Below are 22,154 nucleotides of genomic sequence, written 5' to 3' on the forward strand. Positions count from 1 at the left end.
ATTAACATTGAAAATAAGCATAAAATACATTTGTCACGTTTTTTGTGAAGCATAATATTGTTTCATTTCAAAGCAAAACACAACCTCAGTTGCACGGCACCCCTTTGAAGTCCTGTCCACCTCCGGTGCGCTTTCAAACTCTCCCTGCACCCATAATGCTGTTTTTCTACAAATGGTAATAACAAGCAGAGATGACGTCCATTGGTGGGTTAAAAGAGGATATTTATCGCGTGTCTGTGTTTTATTGGCCCCCATGCTGACCTCTAAGCATGGCGACTCAGGGGTGAGACCGGGGGGGGGTCAGGTCAAGATAACGCTACCTATATCTCTGTCTGTTTGGACTGAAAACAGGGCATTCTGGGAAACAGCAGGGGCGGTGGAGGGAGGCGTTCGCTTTGCTTCCTGCCAGGAGAGGAAATGAAAACAAACCACCATGGGCTGGTCAGGTGACACAGGTCAAACACATCAAAGTTAGAAAACAAAGATAACAGAGAAACAGGTCGGAAGGTGTGTGTATAAGTTGGTGTTTATGTGCTTTGAGATAATCAAATTATTGTAGTGTTGATACTACAGGTCCAGAGCATAAACTTCACATATACAGTTTTGACACGTGTCACATCATTCTTATGAGGTGCTCTAAGGTCACAAAGAAAATACTTCTACAGCGACATTGGTTTTTAGCTGTATGCAAACTTCATGCAAAAAAGTTGCATTACTTGCTACTTGGTAAGTACTGTCTGTAAAGAAGCAACCATTATCTACTCCCATCCAACCAAAAAATAGTACATTTGCATGTATAATCAAATTCGAGACAAATTGCCATGTGCCAGCTGAAAATAGAGCCCTTTATGTTGTCATTTACCTGTGTAGCAATGATCACTGTGTGCAACACCCCATCATGGCACATTGATGTGCTTGAACAGGAGTAGCGTGTATCCTATAAGACTCCTCCAGGTCTCAAGGTCGTCAATGCAAAACAAATTTCCAAGAATAAATGCTGGGTATAGCGGTTCAGTGAATGTGGTGTGGACTGTGTACAGGTGACATTTCTTTGGCATCACAAAATTGTGTTTAACCTCCATTCCTTCAAAGCACAGATACGCGCTTTAGGCTTCTACTCATATGAAAGTATTAATCATTAACATCCATGATCATTATTAATATATTCAATAATTAACAATAATGACATGCAAGTAGTGATGTCAACACACTTCATTGTATTTCACCAGAATGTATTGCTTTGTCTGTCACTGAGGACTGTGTCTGGGAATTCTGTTGTCTGCATTGTGCTGGAATGACATTTGGGAATGTCACTGAATGTGAGAGAATGTGTGTGGAATGTCACTTGGGATCGGAATAGAGGGGGGGATAGAGTCAGATATAGGCAAGAGACAGAAGGATAGAGAAAAAAAGAAAGAAAGACAATCATTCATTAATACCTGTCATGATATCTTAATCATTGATGATACTGTAGCCACATGTTTGTGCTTTATGCCTTTGTTATTTTACTTTCCATGCCAATACAGCTTCTTGAATTGAAGTGTATGTAATTGTGAAATACAAAGATAGAGAGACAGAGGGAAAGAGAGCAAGGGGGAAAGGAAGAGAATTAGAGGGAATGGCAAAGAGTGAAAGTGAATTACACACACACAGAGAGAGAGAGGGAGAGAGAGAGAGGTGGGGAGTGAGGGAAAAAGAGAGAAAGGTAATTAAAGTGAAAGACAGAGGAAGAAAGAAAGGGGAAGGGAGGGAGGAAAAGAGAGTGGGAAAGAGAGAGAAACACACACACACAGAAAAAGAGAGAGCGGGATATTTTACAGCCATCCGAGGAGCAGTAAATAGAGCAGAGTGAGATCCAAGGCAGACCTGTGTGTGTGAGAGAGAGTGGCTCCAGATGGTTCTGTTGGAGCAGTCAGAGAGCCTGGTAGAACAGAGAGGAGATCAAAGCATCTCACAAACATGCACGCATGCACGCACACACGCACCACACGCACGCACACACACACACACACACACACACACACACACACACACACACACACACACAAAGGAGATCTCCAGCAGAAAACTTTCCACTCACTCACCCCCGTTGCACCATGCAGAGTCATATCAGTGCGGATCTGACTGGTACTTCCGTCTCACAGCTGTTCTCCACATTGTGTTACCCCACCTGGTTTCATCTTTCTTGGTTGGAAAATGAAAGAACATCATCACCGATTCCAAATCTGCCTTTTATCATAATTTTTACTATCATTGTTATCATCACCATTATCATCACCATCATCATCATCACCTCATTCTATCAGCACCTCCGATCCATTCTATAATTTAGGATACGTAAGAGTAATCCATTAGCAATAACAACTTTATTTATGACACTTTTTAGGTAGTCCACAAAGACATTCACACAAAGGGAGAAAGCAAAGGGAGAAAGCTAACAGGGGGATAGGAAAACAAATTAAAACAGGGAAATAAAACTAAAATACGGGTTCATAGATGCAAATGCAGGAATTCATTCAACAAAAGGGCGGAAAGTTTAAAATCGAAAAACACAAGAACAGTTTACTAAATGTTATTTAAGTTAAAAACTAAATCTCAATCATAACTGATGTTCGGAATTAAAAGCCAGTAAATTCTAGAGATAGGATACCTGGCATCCACATCATCATGAAAGCATACCTGACTGTCCTCATAACCCACAAACACCGCCACCTTCTGGGTCTTCTCTCTAAGGGAGAGAGGGACATGGGTTCCGGTGAGGGCCCCATATTCATCTCCGTTCGCCAACATCAAAGTCCATAACCCATTCATAACCCATTCATAACCCATTCCGCCAGTGGAATTTTCTTCTCTGTGTCTATGGCAACTCCTTCCAGCCATGCTGTCTTACCTTTAACCTGCACCTCATAGTCAAATCTCCCAGAAGTAAACCCCTCCGTTGCCAAGACAAGATCAGAAAGATCAGGAAGAGTATTAGTTGTTTTTCCATGTTTGACTTGTTTCCCTCTCGCAGACCAAATGAGTTTGGCATGTGTTGTAGTATGAGGTTCCAGAGTCACACCCACTGAATTCTGCTGCATCTACTTTAACTCAGCATCACACAGCTTTTTAATTCCTCTCTCCATCTCTTTATTCAGTGCCTCCTCCAGCTGAGACAGAGCTCTCCTCAGGTTCCCAACACCCAGATCATCATGAACACTGATCTCAAACCAGTCTTCTTCGGTGTGTGGAGACAGGTGCACAGGGATGGCAAAAGCTCTGGAGGAGGTGATGGTGGTCCTCAGTATGTGAGAGCTGCTCCAGCTCAGTGCTTCTCTTCTTTAGCTCAATGATGTCCTGCTCCAGCTCAGTGCTTCTCTTCTTTAGCTCAATGATGTCCTGCTCCAGCTCAGTGCTTCTCTTCTTTAGCTCAATGATGTCCTGCTCCAGCTCTTTAATGAGCCCTTCAGCCTGCCTCGCTAACTTCTGCATCTCCACAATCACCTCAATGAGCTGAGCTCAGCTTGGCTTCTCTGGATGGAACTCCCCAGAGCAGTCAAGACCTGCACACTGTCTGATATCTCTTCTTAAGAGTAATTCAGTAATGCGGTGTACACATATACACCCAACACTTTATTAGGAACACCTGTACACCTGTCAACAGTCCAAGCTGGTGGAGGTGGTGTAATGGGGAGGGGAATGTTTTCTTGGCACACTTTGGGCCCCTTAATACCAATCAATCATCGCTTGAATGCCACAGCCTATTTGAGTATTGTTGCTGATCATGTGCATCCCTTCATGGCCTTCAATGTACCCATCTGGCAACTTCCAGCATGATAATGCACCATGTGACAAAGCAAAACTCTTCTCAAACATGTTTGATGAACATGACAATGAGTTCAGTGTTCTTCAGTGGCCTTGCCAGTCACCGGATCTGAATCCATAAGAACACCATGTGGTAGAACGGGAGGTTCACAGCTTGAAAGTGCACCTGAAAAATCTCCAACATCTTGTGGAATCAATGCCACGAAGAACTGAGGTAGTTTTGAGAGCAAAAGGAGGCCCTACCCAGTATTAGTATAGTGTTCCTAATAAAGTGTTTGGTGAGTGTATGTATGATACAGTAGTATTACCGTACTACATGAATAATACAGTAGTACAGCAATCCAGTGGTCTACAAACACAGACTCTCTCTGTGTGAGAGCTTGCTCAGGGTCTCTCATCGCCAGTAGCCACCGATCATCATCGTTAACACAGGTCTCTCACATTAGAGAGCTTAGCTGGGTGTGAAATAACCCCCCCCCTATTAGCACACCGATGTTTGCTTGCTCCCGACCCACTTCCCAGAACTGATATAATTTATTCCGAGCCATGCCAAACACGCTCTCCAGCCAGGCAGCGCTAGCTGAGGGTAGGGCACCGAACCAACGCACTGCACAAATCTGAGTTTGTGTCCTGTACCGTATGAACCATGGCAGGAATCAAGATGTTTAAAAACAAACATGTAGGCCTATTAGATATTCTGAGTGGATGTTAGAAGAGCTGGTCGGGTTTAGAAAGTAAGGAGTACAGTCTCTTTGCAATATGGTAGAAGACAGCCACACACCCTGATGAAGGCCATAGTACAAAAATGCATAGTTTGAGCTATAAAGAAGCATTTAATGAACTTGGTGGGTAAAAGAATGGTTTTCAAGAGTGAACATCTCTTGCACATGTAAGTCAGCAGACAGTTACGAAAGGGTAACAGACTCTCTATTGAGTTTTAATTGAAATACCCATGGGATGATGACTAAACACTTTTAGAGTTCCAGAATTCAATCTAGAGTGAAAGTTTAAAACCACAAAAAGACAAAGAGACTACACCGTCACTCTAACGTCACACCGTCTTCTAAATTGGCTGAGGCACTTCTCACTTTTTTCTATCAGGATTGGGTTCAACTCCATTTCAAATAAGTCAACCCAGTAAGGAACCTACACTAGAGTCACTCATGGACAAATAATATTATTCAATGATGATTATCATTATTAAATTGAAATGTCAATGTACTACCTGAATTGACATGGAATTGAACCCACACTTGCTTCTGTGTCTATACCCCAGTCAATCCATCCCTGGACCATGACCTCATCACTCATTCATGACTAACTTGTCCCTAGAAGAGTGGGGGGTGGCGGTGATGGTCAGATGAGCGCCTAATTCCGACGTTGACCATCTGGTTGGAACACTCCCAGCGCTGACTGACTGTGACGGGTCAACCAACCTTAATGGTGTAGGGAGGTCGGGAGGGAACGAATCATTAATTCATAAGTGACTCAGTCCGAATGGGGGGTTATGGGGGGGGGGGGGGGGGTGTTATATAGGGGGGAACCTAGCCAAACACATGTTGACCACATTTTACACACTCTCACACACTTGCGGAAAAAACAGGCCAAAATCTCAGACAGATGTGAGCGCGAGCAGGTCCTGGGAGAGAGTGGATAAAGGCTATCAGCTGCTGAACAGGTGACCTGGGTAAGGGAGACGTGATTGTATCACTGGTGTGAGGTTGGGAGGATGAGGTGGGGTGAAGAGTGGGGGAGCTGTGTGTGTGTGTGTGTGTGTGTGTGTGTGTGTGTGTGTGTGTGTGTGTGTGTGTGTGTGTGTAGGACCTGCTCTGGCCCTAGCTCTAGTCAGAGCCAGGCTATATAAGCTCTGGTTTTCCTGTGGGGAAGTGTGTGTTAAGCCTGGACTTTAGTAGGGCCAAGCTAGCCCAAGGGCTTTCGCTTAGCGCACTCCAGCTCCGCAGTCCGTGATGAAGTAGGTGTTAGACTGAAAGAGAGGGAATTAGTTGAGGCTACACAAACTAGCCTTCTCCGAAAGATCTACGCTCTGTCCCATTAACTACTGTACCGCACTCCAAACAACTGCCACTCCTAGGCTTGTAAAACTAATTTCCCCCTTCAATAGATTGTTCCTTTCCTGTTATCCACCCATTTCTACTGTCCTTCTCTAACCTTCTCCCTTCTCCTCTCCTCCTAAGCTCTGAGTGGTGACAAATGACAAATTCCTCATTCCTCTCCCTCAATCTTCCTGCAAGAAGCTAACATCTTGGAACATCTGGAGCCGACATGGAGGACTCTTTGCCAAGCTATCTACTGTATGTCTATGGCCCTGAGTGAAACTAGCAACCTATGAAAGATGCTCTGTCCATTGACCCTGGCAGCATTAGCCAGGCTAGGCTACGAGCCAGCTCCTGGTCGTTAAAGTCTCATGTTTACTCCTCTTACACCGACAGGAATCCTAGCTTTCCTCCTGGTCTTGCAGGAGAGAGGGGCGAACAGCGCACCCCTCAGTCCACCAACAGTCCCCTTGCTGCCCACTCTCTTGCCCCCCTCGGCCGCCCTGACACAAAAAGAGCAGTGTGTGTGTCCAACATCATTACACAACCTAAAGCCTGCATGGACCAAGGAGGATGTGTGTCCAAAAAATTAATCAACGGTCTTCTCTGTGTATTTATTGTAAAAGGGTCTGGAAGGGAATGACTGGATGATTTCATACATTTATAAAATGTTTGATTTACCAAATATAAATAGGGAAGCTGCTGCTTATTGAAGTTGAATAAGATGAAGTAGCTTAATCTCGTAAACCTTTGGGTAAAATCGCTGTAATTTATGTTTGCTCTTAAGGTGAGTGTTTATAACTTTGTTGAGTGCTGCCACCATATGCTTCTAGGTCATTTACTAAAAACAAACAAACAATGATGTACGGTAGTAGTTTCTCGGTCACAGGTGGATGCCCGGCTTGGTGGTCAGAAGCCATGTGTGTGTGCAATGGTACAGTAGTGTTGCATACACCATTGTATAATGGAACAATGGTGTGTGCACTCTATTTACAAGTGTGAATACAGTTTGTGTATGTTTATGTGTTTTTTTAATAGTATGTAAGTATGCCTGGTGTGTGTGTGTGTGTGTGTGTGTGTGTGTGTGTGTGTGTGTGTGTGTGTGTGAGTGTGTGTGTGAGTGTGCTCATTTACAATGGCGGGGCTGATAGCACGTCCCCGTGCTGAACCCGGGGCTGTGGGTTACAACCCCAGCTCCAATCCCCAGCTGTGGGCGATTTAGAGGGGGATCGGTGGGGAATTGTGTTTATGTGCTAATCGCAGGTCGCCACATCCACAAGCATACAAACCAGCCGAGAGAGAGAGAGAGAGAGAGAGAGAGAGAGAGAGAGAGAGAGAGAGAGAGAGAGAGAGAGAGAGAGAGAGAGAGAGAGGACGGTGATGTCACCCCACAACCATTCTCCCCTATTCCCAAGAACCAGGGTCTACCATGATGTCTTCATTTCCGACGGATTACTTCAAGCTCCACGTGCATCAGTGCTTTTCCCCAAGACAGGAAACAGATACCTGTGTGTTGATGACCTATGACCTTGAGATAAGAGACACTGTATTTCACTACATGTGTATGGATGGATACCTCAGTAAATAATAGTTACCCAACCAAATTATACAGTAGGCTGTTTGAATTGCTTACAAAATAATTTGACACCAGTCTTTTGAAGCCTATACATGTATCATCACTATTAAAAAGCTCCCTCTGGGCATCATTGAAATGTTGATTCCCTGATCATTGAAATGTTGATAGAAATACTCGGTTCTCAAGGGTAGTTGGAGGGTTTATTGAAATGGAGCAAGGTCCAACGTTTACATGCCCCCACACAAACAGACGCACAAAAACAGACACACACAAACAGACACACAGACACACAGACACACAGACACACACACACACACACACACACACACACACACACACACACACACACACACACACACACACACACACAAACAGGTATTAGGCCTCCCATGGTGGTCACAGTAATTTAATAGAGGCACAAAAGAACACTCCAACTCTTAGAGTGGACACTCCAAATCTAAGGGCCTGCTACTCACAACTGACCCCTACTCCATCCATACACACGCACACATGCATACACATTATAGGCTAACACACACTGAATAGGCTAACCTACTCACACTGGATAACAACACTGGAGAAAATGTCAACAATATCAGTGTGACCCTGCACCTTCTCTGTGTGCAACCCATTGTGTGTGTGTGTGTGTGTGTGTGTGTGTGTGTGTGTGTGTGTGTGTGTGTGTGTGTGTGGCCTCTCCGATAATGCATACAATTGTTCCATGGTATTGTTGTAGAAAACTAAATTGTGTATAATAATCTCTCTCAAAAGCAACAACTGTCGGGACGTGAGACATAGTTGGAATTCTCTGACCACTCAAAACCTCCCTCAGTCTCAATCTCAGTGTTTACTCTCTGCATTGTGTTCCTTCAGTGTGAATGGAGGTCATGAAATCTACCACGGCGTGTCTCCTCCAAAGTGGCTGGACCTTACCCTCTCAGGGTCATCCTATTGTCTGGTGGGAGATCTCACCCTTCGTAAAAAAAAAAAAAGCTTTCTCAAGGGGTTATCACTGACCCCTCACCCTCTCTCCCTCGGTTGAAGAGGTGACCTGAAGTGGGCCATACCACCTCCTTAAAATCCTCATTCCCTCACAATGGGACTTCAGATAGTAGTCTAGATAGCTCACCTGGCTCCTGTTGATAATAGCCTGGGTTTGACCCAGGTCAACACACTCTCACCCCCTCACATCTCCCTTTGTTCTGGGCCAGGAGGGTGGCCTGTCCAAACGTTGACAAAACCGGTCCTTTCTCTCTAGACTAAGAACGCCTGTGTGATGGCCCATGCTTAAACGTCCCTCTCCCCTTCTTCTACACTGTTTATCCTCATTATGGTCGCTTTACATTCCCATGTTTGTCCAGCTTTTACTGGGGTCGAAGGTCAACAGTGTACCACGTTCCTGGAAGAATGGAGGAATGAGGACATGGAGAGTGTTGTAGAATTTGTAGTTTTCCAGAAAGAAAAAAAAAGAAGGTTGTCCTGAAAGAAAGACAAACGTTTGCTATCCGGGGTCCATTGAGGAGATGTGTGGCTTTGAGTGAAGAGATAACACAGAGTTTCTGCGGCGCGGAGACAGGTCGCAAGGTGACACAATGTGGACAAAGCCTCAATAGAGCAGATAGTTGGAAAACGAGATTCTCTGGTGAGGCCAGGAGAGTAAGCTAACATACACGGCCGCGGTTTTCCATGAAACACTCCATGGCTTTTATCTAGTTTATGTGACTTGCATAACGAGACGCAAACATAGAAAAGTGTTATCTTAACTGCCAAAATAAACGGCAGGGATTCGACCATGCTGACTGCGATGGAAAAACTTACACCGCATATATACATTGTTTGCTGCAAGGGTGAAAGGCATGTTGGCTAACATTTTACACGCGACTTTTCCACATGCTGTCGAAAGGTTAGCTATTTGATTCTAAAAATATCATTAAACCTAAAGAGGAAGGTGTTTCGCATACGTTTTGTTAGTCTTTCCCTAAGAATTAATAGTTGAATTTGTACCGCGCTGTTCACGCCGTTCAGCGGGGACCTTCCCAGGGTCGACTTGTTTGGTTTGAGAAACTGTAGATGGTGTTAGAAGTGATGTGGCTTCCTTCCTACACATGCAGAACGCACTCTGGGATTCACATCCTATATTAGGCCTAGGTGCTTTTCAACTTAAGGGTCACATTTTAGAGGTTATTGAATTTGGATCAGGATTTTCTCAATAGAAAAGACTACTTCTTTATAGTGGAATGGGCTACTATTTTATAAGACTAGGAAAGACCACGAAATACATTGTCTAGAAGTAACGTTGACTTGGGTGAATGAAGGGGTTAGAGTTTAGTCACACAGTAGGCAACAGACATATTTTCCAGGTAAGCCAACCAAGTGGACACCTTTGTTTGGCAGTTTAGTGATACTGACAGAGGGAGGAGAAAGTGATGCCAATGGCTTATGTGTGTTTTGGACAACCTTTGTATTTGGGCTGTGATGTATGTGTGTGTGATGTATGTGTGTGTGTGTCTGTGTGTGTGTGTGTGTGTGTGTGTGTGTGTGTGTGTGTGTGTGTGTGTGTGTGTGTATGTGTGTATTGGCCGTGTGTTTGTCAATTTGTGTGCTTTAAATGTGTGTGCGTGCGTCATGGGATTCTAGGTTGGGGGGGATGGCATTGGAAGACCCCAAGCTGTGAGTAAACAGCTGTGTGAGGGATCGGTTGGTGGGATGGAGGGAGGGGGGAGTGTCTGGTTGGAGCCAGTCGCAGACCCCTTGTCCCACTCACTGACCCGTTCGTGTCTGTCACCTCCTCAACCCTTTCCTATTAATAGACTGGACCCGTCTACATGGAGACACTTCTGAATGGAAAAACCAATGTGAAATGTGCTGTGTGAGGGCCGGCGTAAGTTAATATGGTGTCAGAAAAGCCACAAACAGAATGTACTCAAGGAGGTGGTGTGATATTGTGTAGGCTCTTCCTTCACAATCTATGCATCTCTACTCATTCTGGATCGTTCTCCGTTGTAGGTTAGCCAATCTGTCTCGCGATTAATTACAGCATTTTGCTTGCTGGACGGCGGCTTTGCAGAAACTAGTGTATATTTGTATGTGTTGCAGCAACGTGTTAAAAGATTGCTTTGGAGGTTTGTTTTGAGCAGGGAAATTATAAGTGATCACTTGCCAAAGTCTACTGTTGTAAAGTAAGACTAGGGTCACATCCATCCTCGCATTGTGACCACCTTACCCTGATCAAGAAGCATGCGTGAACACACACCACATGGACATCCTACTCCTGATGATCTCTGACAGGAGAGAAAAAAAATCCCTCAGTTCCCTGCGGAGCGCCAGGATGCGACTTCGATGGCTTGAGCAGGAGGGGGGGATTGCTTTGGTGGCTGGTTGAGGCCTCCCCTCTTTCCCAAAAAATGGGAATACCGGAGCGGAGGGGGGAGAAGAGAGAGACGGTAGAGGAAATGGGATTTGTTCAGGTCAGCGCTCTACTTAAAGCTTGCTGGAAGAGAAAGCCAGCCAGCTCCTCATTAGCAAGGGCCTTCATCAGGGCCTCTCTCTCTCAGGGGGGCCCCCTGACTGATACCAGAAGAGAAATGGGTTCTGGTTCCGCTGACATGGGCCTTTCAGAGGCCTAGAGCCGCCATGGAGAAGAGAGTACTGAGGTTCTTCACCGCAAACCACAGTCCCCCCAGATGGTATGCTGTGTACTTGAACTGTTAGCGTGAGTCTGTAAGTGGGATGGGGGTGGGTTGCTTATGTGCTGAGTGAAGGATTTGGTGGGTTCTTGTCACAATTTCTTCTTATGTTTTTTTGTTCAACCGGATCAAAGCACAGCAGAGAGGATATAGTACATTATAATTTAAATTTAGAATTGAACCATAAACTCTCATTTTTTAACCTCATTAAACCTTCATTTCTGTTTCCAAACCTTTCACAATCATGGCTCTGCTTAATGTCAACTACCTCAGTTATCATTAATGAAATAACAATCTTAATGGATGAGGACACTTAACCCTTGTGACAGGATGAGCACATAGTATCCATCTGTGCGGCAGCCTGCTGTTATTAAGGTAATGAATTAAACATGAATTATTAACGACGACTTGGCATCTGGGAATAACATGCACTTTAGAGGTTCTGGTGCTCCTGCTTTTCCCTGAGGAGAATATAGAGGACCATTTTTTTTTTATATCACCACAATAACGATCTCACTCTTTATTTGGTTGAGCAGATCATGGACCTGTTCAAGAATGCAAAATCAATGCTGCCACCTAGTGGTGTGATTTGGAACGTGTCACTAAAACATTCTCTCTCATGGGTCCTTGTTTGCGGCACCTGTTCATGTTTAGTTCTGCGTTCATGTGAAAGAAAGTTATGGTTATTTTCATCAAAGTACAGCATCAGCACCACTAGCTGTGCCAACTCGCACTTAAGTTAAATGGAGAGAGAACCAAACAAAACTTATTTGTATCCTGTGTGTGATTTAATTGGAATGACATTGTGACAACCTAAAAATGAAGGTCAAATAAAAACATTAAATATATGTAACAACAGCTGGTGAAGTCGGCAACCAATCAAAATGTTCTGACTTTTATTCTGAAAAATGTAAATAAATAGTAGTGGGGATTACTCACTTGTTCCCGCTTTCACCAGCTGCAGTCACATATTTGGTGTACACATTCAAAGTCAACAAAAGATAACCAAACTACAAATAAAGTGTGACTGGTTCATTCATTCTGTTATCTCATATTTTTGAAAGTATAATTATTACGTTTATTCAGTAAAACAGTATTCCTTAATGTTTTCTCTTTTGGGGGAGATACCGTCTCTGAGTGTCAACACGACAGTGGTCCAGATGAACAGAAAACACCTTGCTCGCATTCAACTTTCACTTTGTTTATTATGAGAAGAATACCAATGATAGGATGGCATTATATGAAATAGGACACCCAGTAAATTAAAACTGCTAAATACAAATCAAATCAAGTTTTATTTGTATAGCGCATTTCTCACAAAATACACAAAAATTAATGAATGAATGAATGAATGGTCTTTATTGTCATTGCTATAGTACAGGTACCAAACAACGAAATTTGGGAGGGGTGGCTCCCCTGGTGCTAGGAAAGAAAAAAAAACTAAAAAAACAAGAAGGGAAAGGAGCTGGTTTACATAAATAAAGGCTATGTACACTATCCACTATACTATACTGTACAGATAAAACGACTAGGGTTGTCATATTGCACATAGTGTTATTGCACATTCATTTAAAGTGTCGCAGTTTGCAGGCTTGAAATGTACACATTTGTGCCTCAGCACTACACCTGATTTTTTCAATCCAGCAGCAATAGATAAATGAGAATTTGAATAAAATTTGATGTTCAACCTTCCTGTGTGTACCGTATAAAGACTGACTAGACAACTAAAGGCCTAACTGGCTCCAAACTAGTCTTTGGCTTTATAATTTCAATACTGTGTCACGTGAATAAGAAATGAGTATTTAGCTCCCATGTTAAACCCATCCTGTCATTGTATGACTAGAAAAACCTACAAAAACGACCATGCCATTGCACTGTATACGTATGATAAGCCCTGAATCCAAGAAGTGGTACAACAAACAACCATTCTCTGACCTCCCCCCAAAAAGTCTGTGACACTCAGTTCAGTATATCAATCACTCATACGAAAATGATTTAACCAAAAGGGGTAGCTTCCATATAATAACTCCATCTGGTAGAAAGGCGGACATTTTACCCATTGTGGTGTACATGCCCCATCATAAGCATTCACTCCAACAAACAATGCTTGTAAACAAAGTGAGGGTTACAATTTCTGACATTAACAAATGTATTTAAGGCTTTTTATATACCTTGTACAATGTATACATTTTACATGCTATTGTTGAACTAAAAGGTATAACATAACTGTTGTCATGTTTTTTTTTACGTAGAAAAAACAGCAAACCATACCCATTTCACTGACTTATGTCCATAGAACATGGTCTAAATTAAGTTGTGGGAATTGTCTAAAACAAACCAGAAACATGAAAAAAAAAAATCTCTATTGGTATTCCTGATACAGGACTGTTTATGTATAAAAAATAACTGATAGTACAGTTCAAAATTAAATTCACAGTATTCTTTCTTATGAACGCTAGAAAAAACAAACTGGATTTTTAAAAAGCAAACACAAAAGGTCCACAGCCAAAAGTGATAACATGAAAACATTTTTTATGTTTTTTTGTATACTTGAATAATGAGTTTAAAAGATAGAAAGATAGAGGATAGAAGGATAGAAAGAAAGGGTGTCTCAGTGAGTGTGAAAAGAGGGATGCAGAGAAAAAAAGTTGTCTTCTCCAGTGAAAGGGTTGAGAGAAAGAGAGGGGGAAAAAAGCAAAAACATAAAAGAGCTGGAAATGTCCTCAAGTCTGTCCAGGGTAGGTGTGGTGGTGTAAGTGCACACACAGTCACAACAGCCAGTCCCAGGCCAGCTCCTTCTCTTCCAGACAAAACGCCTCCTCATCGTAGTCGGTGCGGCGTTGTTTAGTAGGAGAGTGGTCGTTGACATGGTCGTCGCCATGGTGACGGCGCTTCCGGTTCGGCCTCTCCTCACTGCTTCCTTGATGGGGTGCTGTTGGCGATGCATGACCAGAAGGGAGGCTGAAGTCATCGTAGTCGGTGCGGCGTTGTTTCTTAGGAGAGTGGTCGTTGACATGGTCGTCGCCATGGTAACGGCGCTTCCGGTTCGGCCTCTCCTCACTGCTTCCTTGATGGGGTGCTGTTGGCGATGCATGACCAGAAGGGAGGCTGAAGTCATCGTAGTCGGTGCGGCGTTGTTTATTAGGCGAGTGGTCGTTGACATGGTCGTCGCCATGGTAACGGCGCTTCCGGTTCGGTACCTCTTTGCTAGAAAAAAAGAAGAAGAAAAGCATACAGGCTTAATACAATTACATTCTTAATATCATAATTTAAAATCATTGAAATCTGCACAGTGCCTGGAGGTGTGAGGGTTGTCTCACCTTGGCCGACTGTGATGAGACTCCCTGCCGTTAGCTATGCTTGGACCCACACCAGACGACAGCCCATGACCGTTAGCTATGCTTGGACCCACACCAGACGACAGCCCAGGACCGTTAGCTATGCTTGGACCCACACCAGACGACAGCCCATGACCGTTAGCTATGCTTGGACCCACACCAGACGACAGCCCATGACCGTTAGCTATGCTTGGACCCACACCAGACGACAGCCCAGGACCACTGCTAGAAACCTGCAACAGACCACAACCACAAACATCAATGGGCGCACTGATGAAAATATTGACAGGACATGATTACATACTGCAGGATAATGACATGATTACATACTGCAGGATAATGACATGATTACATACTGCAGGATAATGACATGATTACATACTGCAGGATAATGACATGATTACATACTGCAGGATAATGACATGATTACATACTGCAGGATAATGACATGATTACATACTGCAGGATAATGACATGATTACATACTGCAGGATAATGACATGATGACATACTGCAGGATAATGACATGATTACATACTGCAGGATAATGACATGATTACATACTGCAGGATAATGACATGATTACATACTGCAGGATAATTACATGATTACATACTGCAGGATAATGACATGATTACATACTGCAGGATAATGACATGATTAAATACTGCAGGATAATGACATGATTACATACTGCAGGATAATGACATGATTACATACTGCAGGATAATGACATGATGACATACTGCAGGATAATGACATGATTACATACTGCAGGATAATGACATGATTACATACTACAGGATAATTACATGATTACATACTGCAGGATAATGCTTTGCAATAGTATTTCAACAACAATACCTTCTTCTCTTGTCCTTGCAAGCAGCCAAATACCATGACAACAATCCTATACGTGGCCCGATATCAGATAACCACACTTTATCAGATAGAAACTATTCTATGCTACCGTTTTGGCATGTTATTTGACTAAGTACCTTGTCAGTGTGTTTGAGGCCATTGACTTTGTGGTGTCCGTTCTGGTGACCGTTCTGGTTGGGTTTGGCGATGCCGTTACTGTTGTGGTGCGCCCCAGCCTCACTCCCACCAGCACCGTTGGTCTTAACGGCCGGCTGGGGTCGCGGGGCCGGTCCGTAGACGGCTCCTCCGTTCCTCCCGTTGAAATTAGGCTTGGCCAGGCCGTTTTCTAGAGCGCCGCCCTCCTGATCAGACTCCTCTGATGACTCGTGGCCGTACGGCACCAGGAAGGAGGAGACGTGATTCCCATTACTGGCTGACGTGCCGTTCACACGAGGCGGGCGAGGGGCGGACATACAGGCTGAGGTAGACTGTGAGGAAGAGGAAGAGGAGGAGGCGGACGGCTGGACGTAAGAGGAGGAAGCTGAGGCTGAAGAAGAGGATGAGGAGGGGCGGATCTGCTTGCCCTGGCCAATGTAGAAGGAGAGCTTCTGTAGAAGGAGAGCACGGTCGGGGATCCCAGTGGGACGGCAGAGTGGGTTTGAGGAGATGGAGGACGAGGAGGATGAAGAAGAGGAGGCGGAGGGCAGCACGTGGCTCGGTTTTCCGAGGCCGCCACTGCTGGTGCTAGGCTTGGAGCCAGATGGATTGTCTCTTAGAGAGCCGTTCCCGTTGACGTGAAGGGTGTTCTGTGAAACAACCAAAATAAGTTAGCTACAAGCCTCATTACACACTGCTGTTTCCCTTACCATTGAATAGGTGGGGCTATTCAAGACAGGCTCCCCTGTCTGGAGTTTTGGCTTAGATAGAACTCAATAGAAAATGAGTAAATGGTAATGGCATCGCTGGATGTGTACTCATGTGCCCTGCCAAAAACAAATCTGTGCGAAACACTGGTACGCGAGCTTGCTGTGAATACAGTATTATCATTCATTGATCTTTAATAATCATCAGAATTATCATTAAGTATCATGCCAATGTGGTGTGAAGCTACGTGTGGAGGCTCATATGACAATCAAAGAGTGTGTGTGTGTATACAGTGCAGTATAGAGGCTGTACCTTAGCCATGTTTGGGGGCAGCTGGGGGCCGATGAAGCCGGTGGAGTTGTGGCAAAGCCCGAGGTTGACACTGGGCGTGAGGACAGGGCGCGGGGACGACTGGCCTGGGGTGCGGCTCACGAGGTTACAGTTCCCTCCGTTCTTCAGATCAGGTGACCTGGTGGCCGGAATACAACAAGATGTTTTCGTGATAAAAAAAAGGGGGGGGGGGGGGGGCATGCACAAGAAATGTAAGTTGTGAAATGTCTTTGCGCCTCTGTGGTACTCACCTGATGTAGAAGAGCACGTAAGCCTGTTGGTCGAGAACGGATCTGATGTCACTGACAGACACCGAGGAGTCGTTCATCTCATACCACTGCCCGTCACTGGCCTGAGAATTAAGAAGAGGACTGTTAACGTCACATCACATCAACATCTAATTCTGAGCAAAATGAGACTGGCTGATGCACTGGTGAACTGAATTTTTATGAGGGGTGTGTGTGTGTGTGTGTGTGTGTGTGTGTGTGTGTGTGTGTGTGTGTGTGAGATACCTTGATGTAGCAGTAGTAGTGTCCAGCATGGCAACTACGGCCTGAGTGGACCAGCACTGCATACAGAACATAGACCTGGGGCTCCCCGTGGGACTGGGACATGAAGGGCCTAAGGTCCAGGTACTCGGGGTACCTCACGTCCTGAGTAAGGAGAGTAAGGACGACACAGGGAAACCACACAGGGAAAACGAACAGGGGGTACATCTTCAAAATAACTAAGGCATTTCTGATTGTCTGAGAAGAGGAAAAAAATACCCTATTGCATTTAACATTCTAAACCTGAATCCAAATATTCCCAAAATGATCTTACCTTTCTAATCTTGCCCCCGTTGAAGTTGGCAAAGCGCTTCAGTGAGATGGTGAGCACGTTGGAGCTCCGGTGGATGGTGAGTCTCTTTGAGGCTGGAACCATTTTCTTACACCTGCAGACAGGTTTTAGTCAGTTGCATTCCATTATGATGTGAGGAATCAAAACTCAATAGGCTGCACAAATAAATGAATACAGGTATATACTAACTTTGTGCATTTGTATGCATTATCTCCATCCAGTTGCTCTGGCTTGACAAACTGCTCCAGTGCCTCGGTTATGCTGGGAGCCGTCTGCAAGACGACAGACACAATTCTCAATTATTTACTTATTACCAATATCTCATATCACGATGAATAATTATTGTAAAAGGTACTTGATTGATGTGAAACAGCAGAATGATTATGTATAATTGTGTGTTACCTTTATTTCCAATGCGACATCCAAGTAGGGGTCAAACGTGTCAGAGACTGCTTCGCAGTTTAAACATTTTACTGTGAAAGATTGAGCATTGAAGATTCAGTGCTTTTCTTTGCTAACTTTGTACGGGTAAGCAACATACATACAGTATAAGCAGCATACAAATGAGCAATGCAAGTTTGGACCAATAACTTACCCCTGGATCGTAGGTACCCTCCAAAGACTTGGTGGATAAAACTGGTTGCCTGCGTTTGCCTGTCCAATCTATTGAAAAAAGAAATGTCAGAAGAATTAAAAAGACAAACTACAAACTACTCAAAATGTGAATGAATTATTCCTAATAGTCAGCCAGTCTGTACTACAGTACATTCTCAAATCAAGATACTCGTTTATTAACCATTAGCAACACAAACTGTTACAGCCCTTTGAGAAGAAGAAATAAAGGGGAAGAGACAGCAGAGGAAATAGAGCAAAGATAATTACAGAAAGGTAACCTGTTGGTGCAGAAAGGAAATCCACTATCCACAAGAGCTTGCTACAGTCAGTTTTAAGGGTCGCTTCTATAAGCGAGGGTCATTGCAACATATCTATTAATCATGTCTCACTGTATTCTAAGCTAAATATGAATGTAGGTCACATCCAAGTACACTACATCCTAGTGGCTGAACACTGATTTCCATAACTCCCTCAGTAACACCTACTTGGTTCCAGGCAGGCAGGACTTTTGCATAGCATCCACTGTGCATCGCAGGAACTCGTGGGCATCCTCCTGACTCCCTAAGCGGAAGTGCTTTGCAATCCCTACCGGGTGTAACAGGGCAGGTAGATGACGAAACCATACAGTTGACAAAAACTTGAGAGCATTAAACAATCACATTGACATGGTTATGGTTAGCTGTTACTTATCGTTTGGTATTTTGGTGGAAGCATAGGATGCTATTGCTAAGAAGCTGTCTGTCAAATAGTTCTCCCTCCAAAATAAATTGATAGCACCTTCTACTTTTTTGGAGGGAAAATAAATGTTCTGAAGATACTGTGTGTTCCCTGGATTTGGCACCTGTGATGCTCTCTTTGCATTTTTGGAGGGAAAACTATTTAGCTGTTTAGTTACTATTTAGGCTGGTCATATTGTCCATATATCTATTATTTTGATACAGCAAATATGTTTTTTTGTTTTGTTCTGATGTGATTGCAGGCAGTTATTATTATTATTATTTTATTTTTTACAACAACACATATTTCCATCAAGCATATATTAAATAGTAATATAGTTTTTTTTCTGATTGTGAGTGGACACTCACGTTTTAGTTCATTGCAGACACCAATGGGCTTGATGACGTTCCCCGAGTTAGCAAAGACCTGGGTGATGTGGTTCTGCATGGTGCACATCATACAGAAACCAGGCTCATGACCTAAAGGGGAACAGATATGGAGGTTAATCGGATAAGAGGCATGTTGTACCGTATCTTCTAGCATTCTGTTCCGATTAACTTCATTCCTCAATACAATTGTTTAAAATTCAATATATCACGACCAAAATAGTCATTCTAAACAGGTCTGGAAACCAGATTGGTTATATCTTTATTCACATACATGTTTTGGAATGTTCCCGGGTCAGCATGTAGTTGGTGAGGGGAACGGTGTAGGTGAGACACTGCAGAGCCGAGTTGAGGAAGCAGGTGTTTCCCAGGTTCTTGAGGCCCGCTCCGATGCGGTGGATCTGGCTCCACTTCAAGTTGAGCCGCTCCATAGGGAACAGGACCTTCTGGGGGAGGCCAATGTCATCCCCACTGCTCAGCACCACTGGGGAGGGTGGGGAAACACAAAAAACACTGAGATTAGTCACAGGCGGAAAATACTTTTAAAGAAAGTTTTACGTTTTGTTTATATGGAACAAGCGATGGAGTGCTAGGTGAGAGCAGAGGGCAGAGAGATGCTGTCTTTATTACTGACATCACACAGTAGGTTCTACAAGAGAGAACCTCATTCTGGGTCATTTGCTTGGGGCTACATTAAGCGATTGATTACCTCCCCTCACAGTACAACATGCTTACATAACTTGCCATGCCATAGAGAAAAGACACACAACACCTAGGAAACCTGTTCAGTCGGTCAATTGGGCGGGAATTCCCTCAGCACACACAGTGAATACATTTACAGTGAGTGCAGGTATTTGCCCTCGTTTTTACCCAGCATCAAGAGACCTTTTGATTTAACAAACCATATCTTCTCACCTTGCTCCTTGGGCCGATCCACTGAGTGGGTCGCACTGCTGTAGATGGTAGCTCCAGGTGTGGGGCCCAGGCAGCCGCCTGTCTTCACCCTGGGGGTGTCATTGGGTGAGGGGCCCACCCCCCAGCTGGAGCAGCTGCTGTCCATCCCGTCTCCACTACTGAAGGGGGAGCGCTTGCACCCGACTGACTCAAGGTCAGACTTCTCTGAAGATGACTTCTTTGATGACTTCTTCTTTCTTTGAACTATGGTCATTGTTCATTGCTGATGGGCAAAAACAACAAACACAGATGAAAGTGTTAGCTATTTAATATGTAAGTATTGACAACTGGTTGAGGAATGATAACCCTGGTAGAGATTAGTGAAGTTGTATCTGAACCAAGCACACATACAATCTTCACTGGAGCTCTAGTGGGTTAGTATTACGCTATGATATTCAGATTGTAGTCCAAGAGTGCCAAATAAAGTGCAGTGTATATAGGATGCTCTAAACAACCTATGAAGCAACACTTTAATACAGTGTCATCCTTAGCTACCTGCATGCATGCATGTTCCGTCCAGCATCTCAATCAAACACACTGATTTTCTATTATAAATGGGTGACTTCTGGGTATGACAGATTCAGTTGGTGGATCTATTCACACATTATATCAGGAATGACTCCCTGTCTGGTACTGAGAGGGGCTTATTCTCAGTCAATCCCCATTAAATATGGCAGAACAAAATCGTTTCAAATGAAAGCTTGAGGAACAAAGAAGGGTTCACAAAAAGAGTAGCTAGCTAGTAGTGTATTATGGAGATCCATGTTAGTATGTCATATTAACCACCAGGTTTACAATGCATGGCAAAACATTCCTATCACTTTAAGAATTTGCCCACCGATACAATCGTTCGTTAAATAAGATTTCACCGAATAATATTGCCAAACTAAAAATGCGCCTGCTTGTACCAAATAAATGGCTCGTACACACTAGATTCACGGACACGTGACAACGTTACAGTAGGCCAGCGGTTCCCAACCTTTTTCGACTCGAGGCCCACTTAAAAATCTCTTAAGTATTCGCGGCCCACACAGGCATTTTTTGGGGGTGTCTCATCATTATTATTGTATTCATATTGGATATTTCATATGCATCATCATACAATCATCATACATACAGTGCAGTAGGCCTAGTAGTATCACACTGATGATGCATTTTTGTAAGGTTTTAAAGAAAAAAATAAATATATTTTTTTTGCCCATGATTTCGCGGCCCACTTGCAGTACCCTTGCGGCCCACCAGAGGGCCGCGGCCCATAGGTTGGGAATCGCTGCAGTAGGTTGTTAGGGGCGTAAACGTTTGTGTACAGTAGAATTCTCGTCCAGCGTGCCTAGTTACAGGAACCACATCATGACTTCGGAGGGGGCAGAATCGATCAAATAACAAACTTGACGGCTGGCTCGGATTACCCAACGATTCAATATTGCAAAGACCATGTAATCTGAAAGTGAAAGCCCGAAAACCAACATCGACCAGAAGAACACGCACGTTTACGACAATTGTTCCCTCCTCCCACCCAGGCTGAGAAAGGCTTTAGCCAACGAGACAGGCCACGCCCACTACTCTAGCAACGCAACACACCTGAAACAGAGAAACGGGTCATTTTAAACGTGTCTTACCCTGTTTTCGTCAACGATAAGGGAACGTGAAGAGCGTGTGGCCTTTCTTGAGCACACGATCAACATTCTGTTGTGGGGAAGCTCGCGCGTGCATCATAACAACCACAGACGCCATGGTAACGGCGCACGTAACAATACTACAATTCTACGGCGAGAATTCTTGCTCTGCCAGTTTTTATTTTTAATTTATTTTTTATCAGCTCATATTGTGCCTTGCATATACCACCATCTAAATGACTAAGATAACAGTGTTTTCCTTTAATGCACGTGGCCTTAATTTACCACATAAACGTACAAGTTTTTTGGATGTGTTAAGAAGAGAGAAAGTGGATATAGCCATGGTTAGCGAGTCCGCGGCCCACACAGGCATTTTTTGGGGGTGTCTCATCATTATTATTGTATTCATATTGGATATTTCATATGCATCATCATACAATCATCATACATACAGTGCAGTAGGCCTAGTAGTATCACACTGATGATGCATTTTTGTAAGGTTTTAAAGAAAAT

At 43.8% G+C, this 22,154-nt stretch overlaps 1 protein-coding gene across 1 annotated transcript; it reads right to left on the reverse strand.

The window, feature by feature from the left end:
* Positions 1-13,888: 13,888 nt before the first annotated feature.
* LOC308150024 (ubiquitin carboxyl-terminal hydrolase 42-like) lies at positions 13,889-20,239 on the reverse strand (the record flags this gene model as incomplete). The annotated part of the gene is made up of 14 exons (XM_080522896.1): positions 13,889-14,327; positions 14,441-14,691; positions 15,457-16,125; positions 16,496-16,652; positions 16,765-16,865; positions 17,026-17,166; positions 17,336-17,447; positions 17,543-17,625; positions 17,756-17,826; positions 17,949-18,016; positions 18,454-18,553; positions 19,054-19,164; positions 19,346-19,555; positions 19,987-20,239. 14 exons carry the CDS (start codon positions 20,237-20,239, stop codon positions 13,889-13,891), a joined length of 2,766 nt encoding a protein of 921 aa, XP_080379022.1.
* Positions 20,240-22,154: the final 1,915 nt, after the last annotated feature.

This window comes from Nansenia antarctica (assembly GCF_963989245.1).
Source record: "Nansenia antarctica genome assembly, chromosome: 1".
NCBI classification, from domain to species: Eukaryota; Metazoa; Chordata; class Actinopteri; order Argentiniformes; family Microstomatidae; genus Nansenia; species Nansenia antarctica.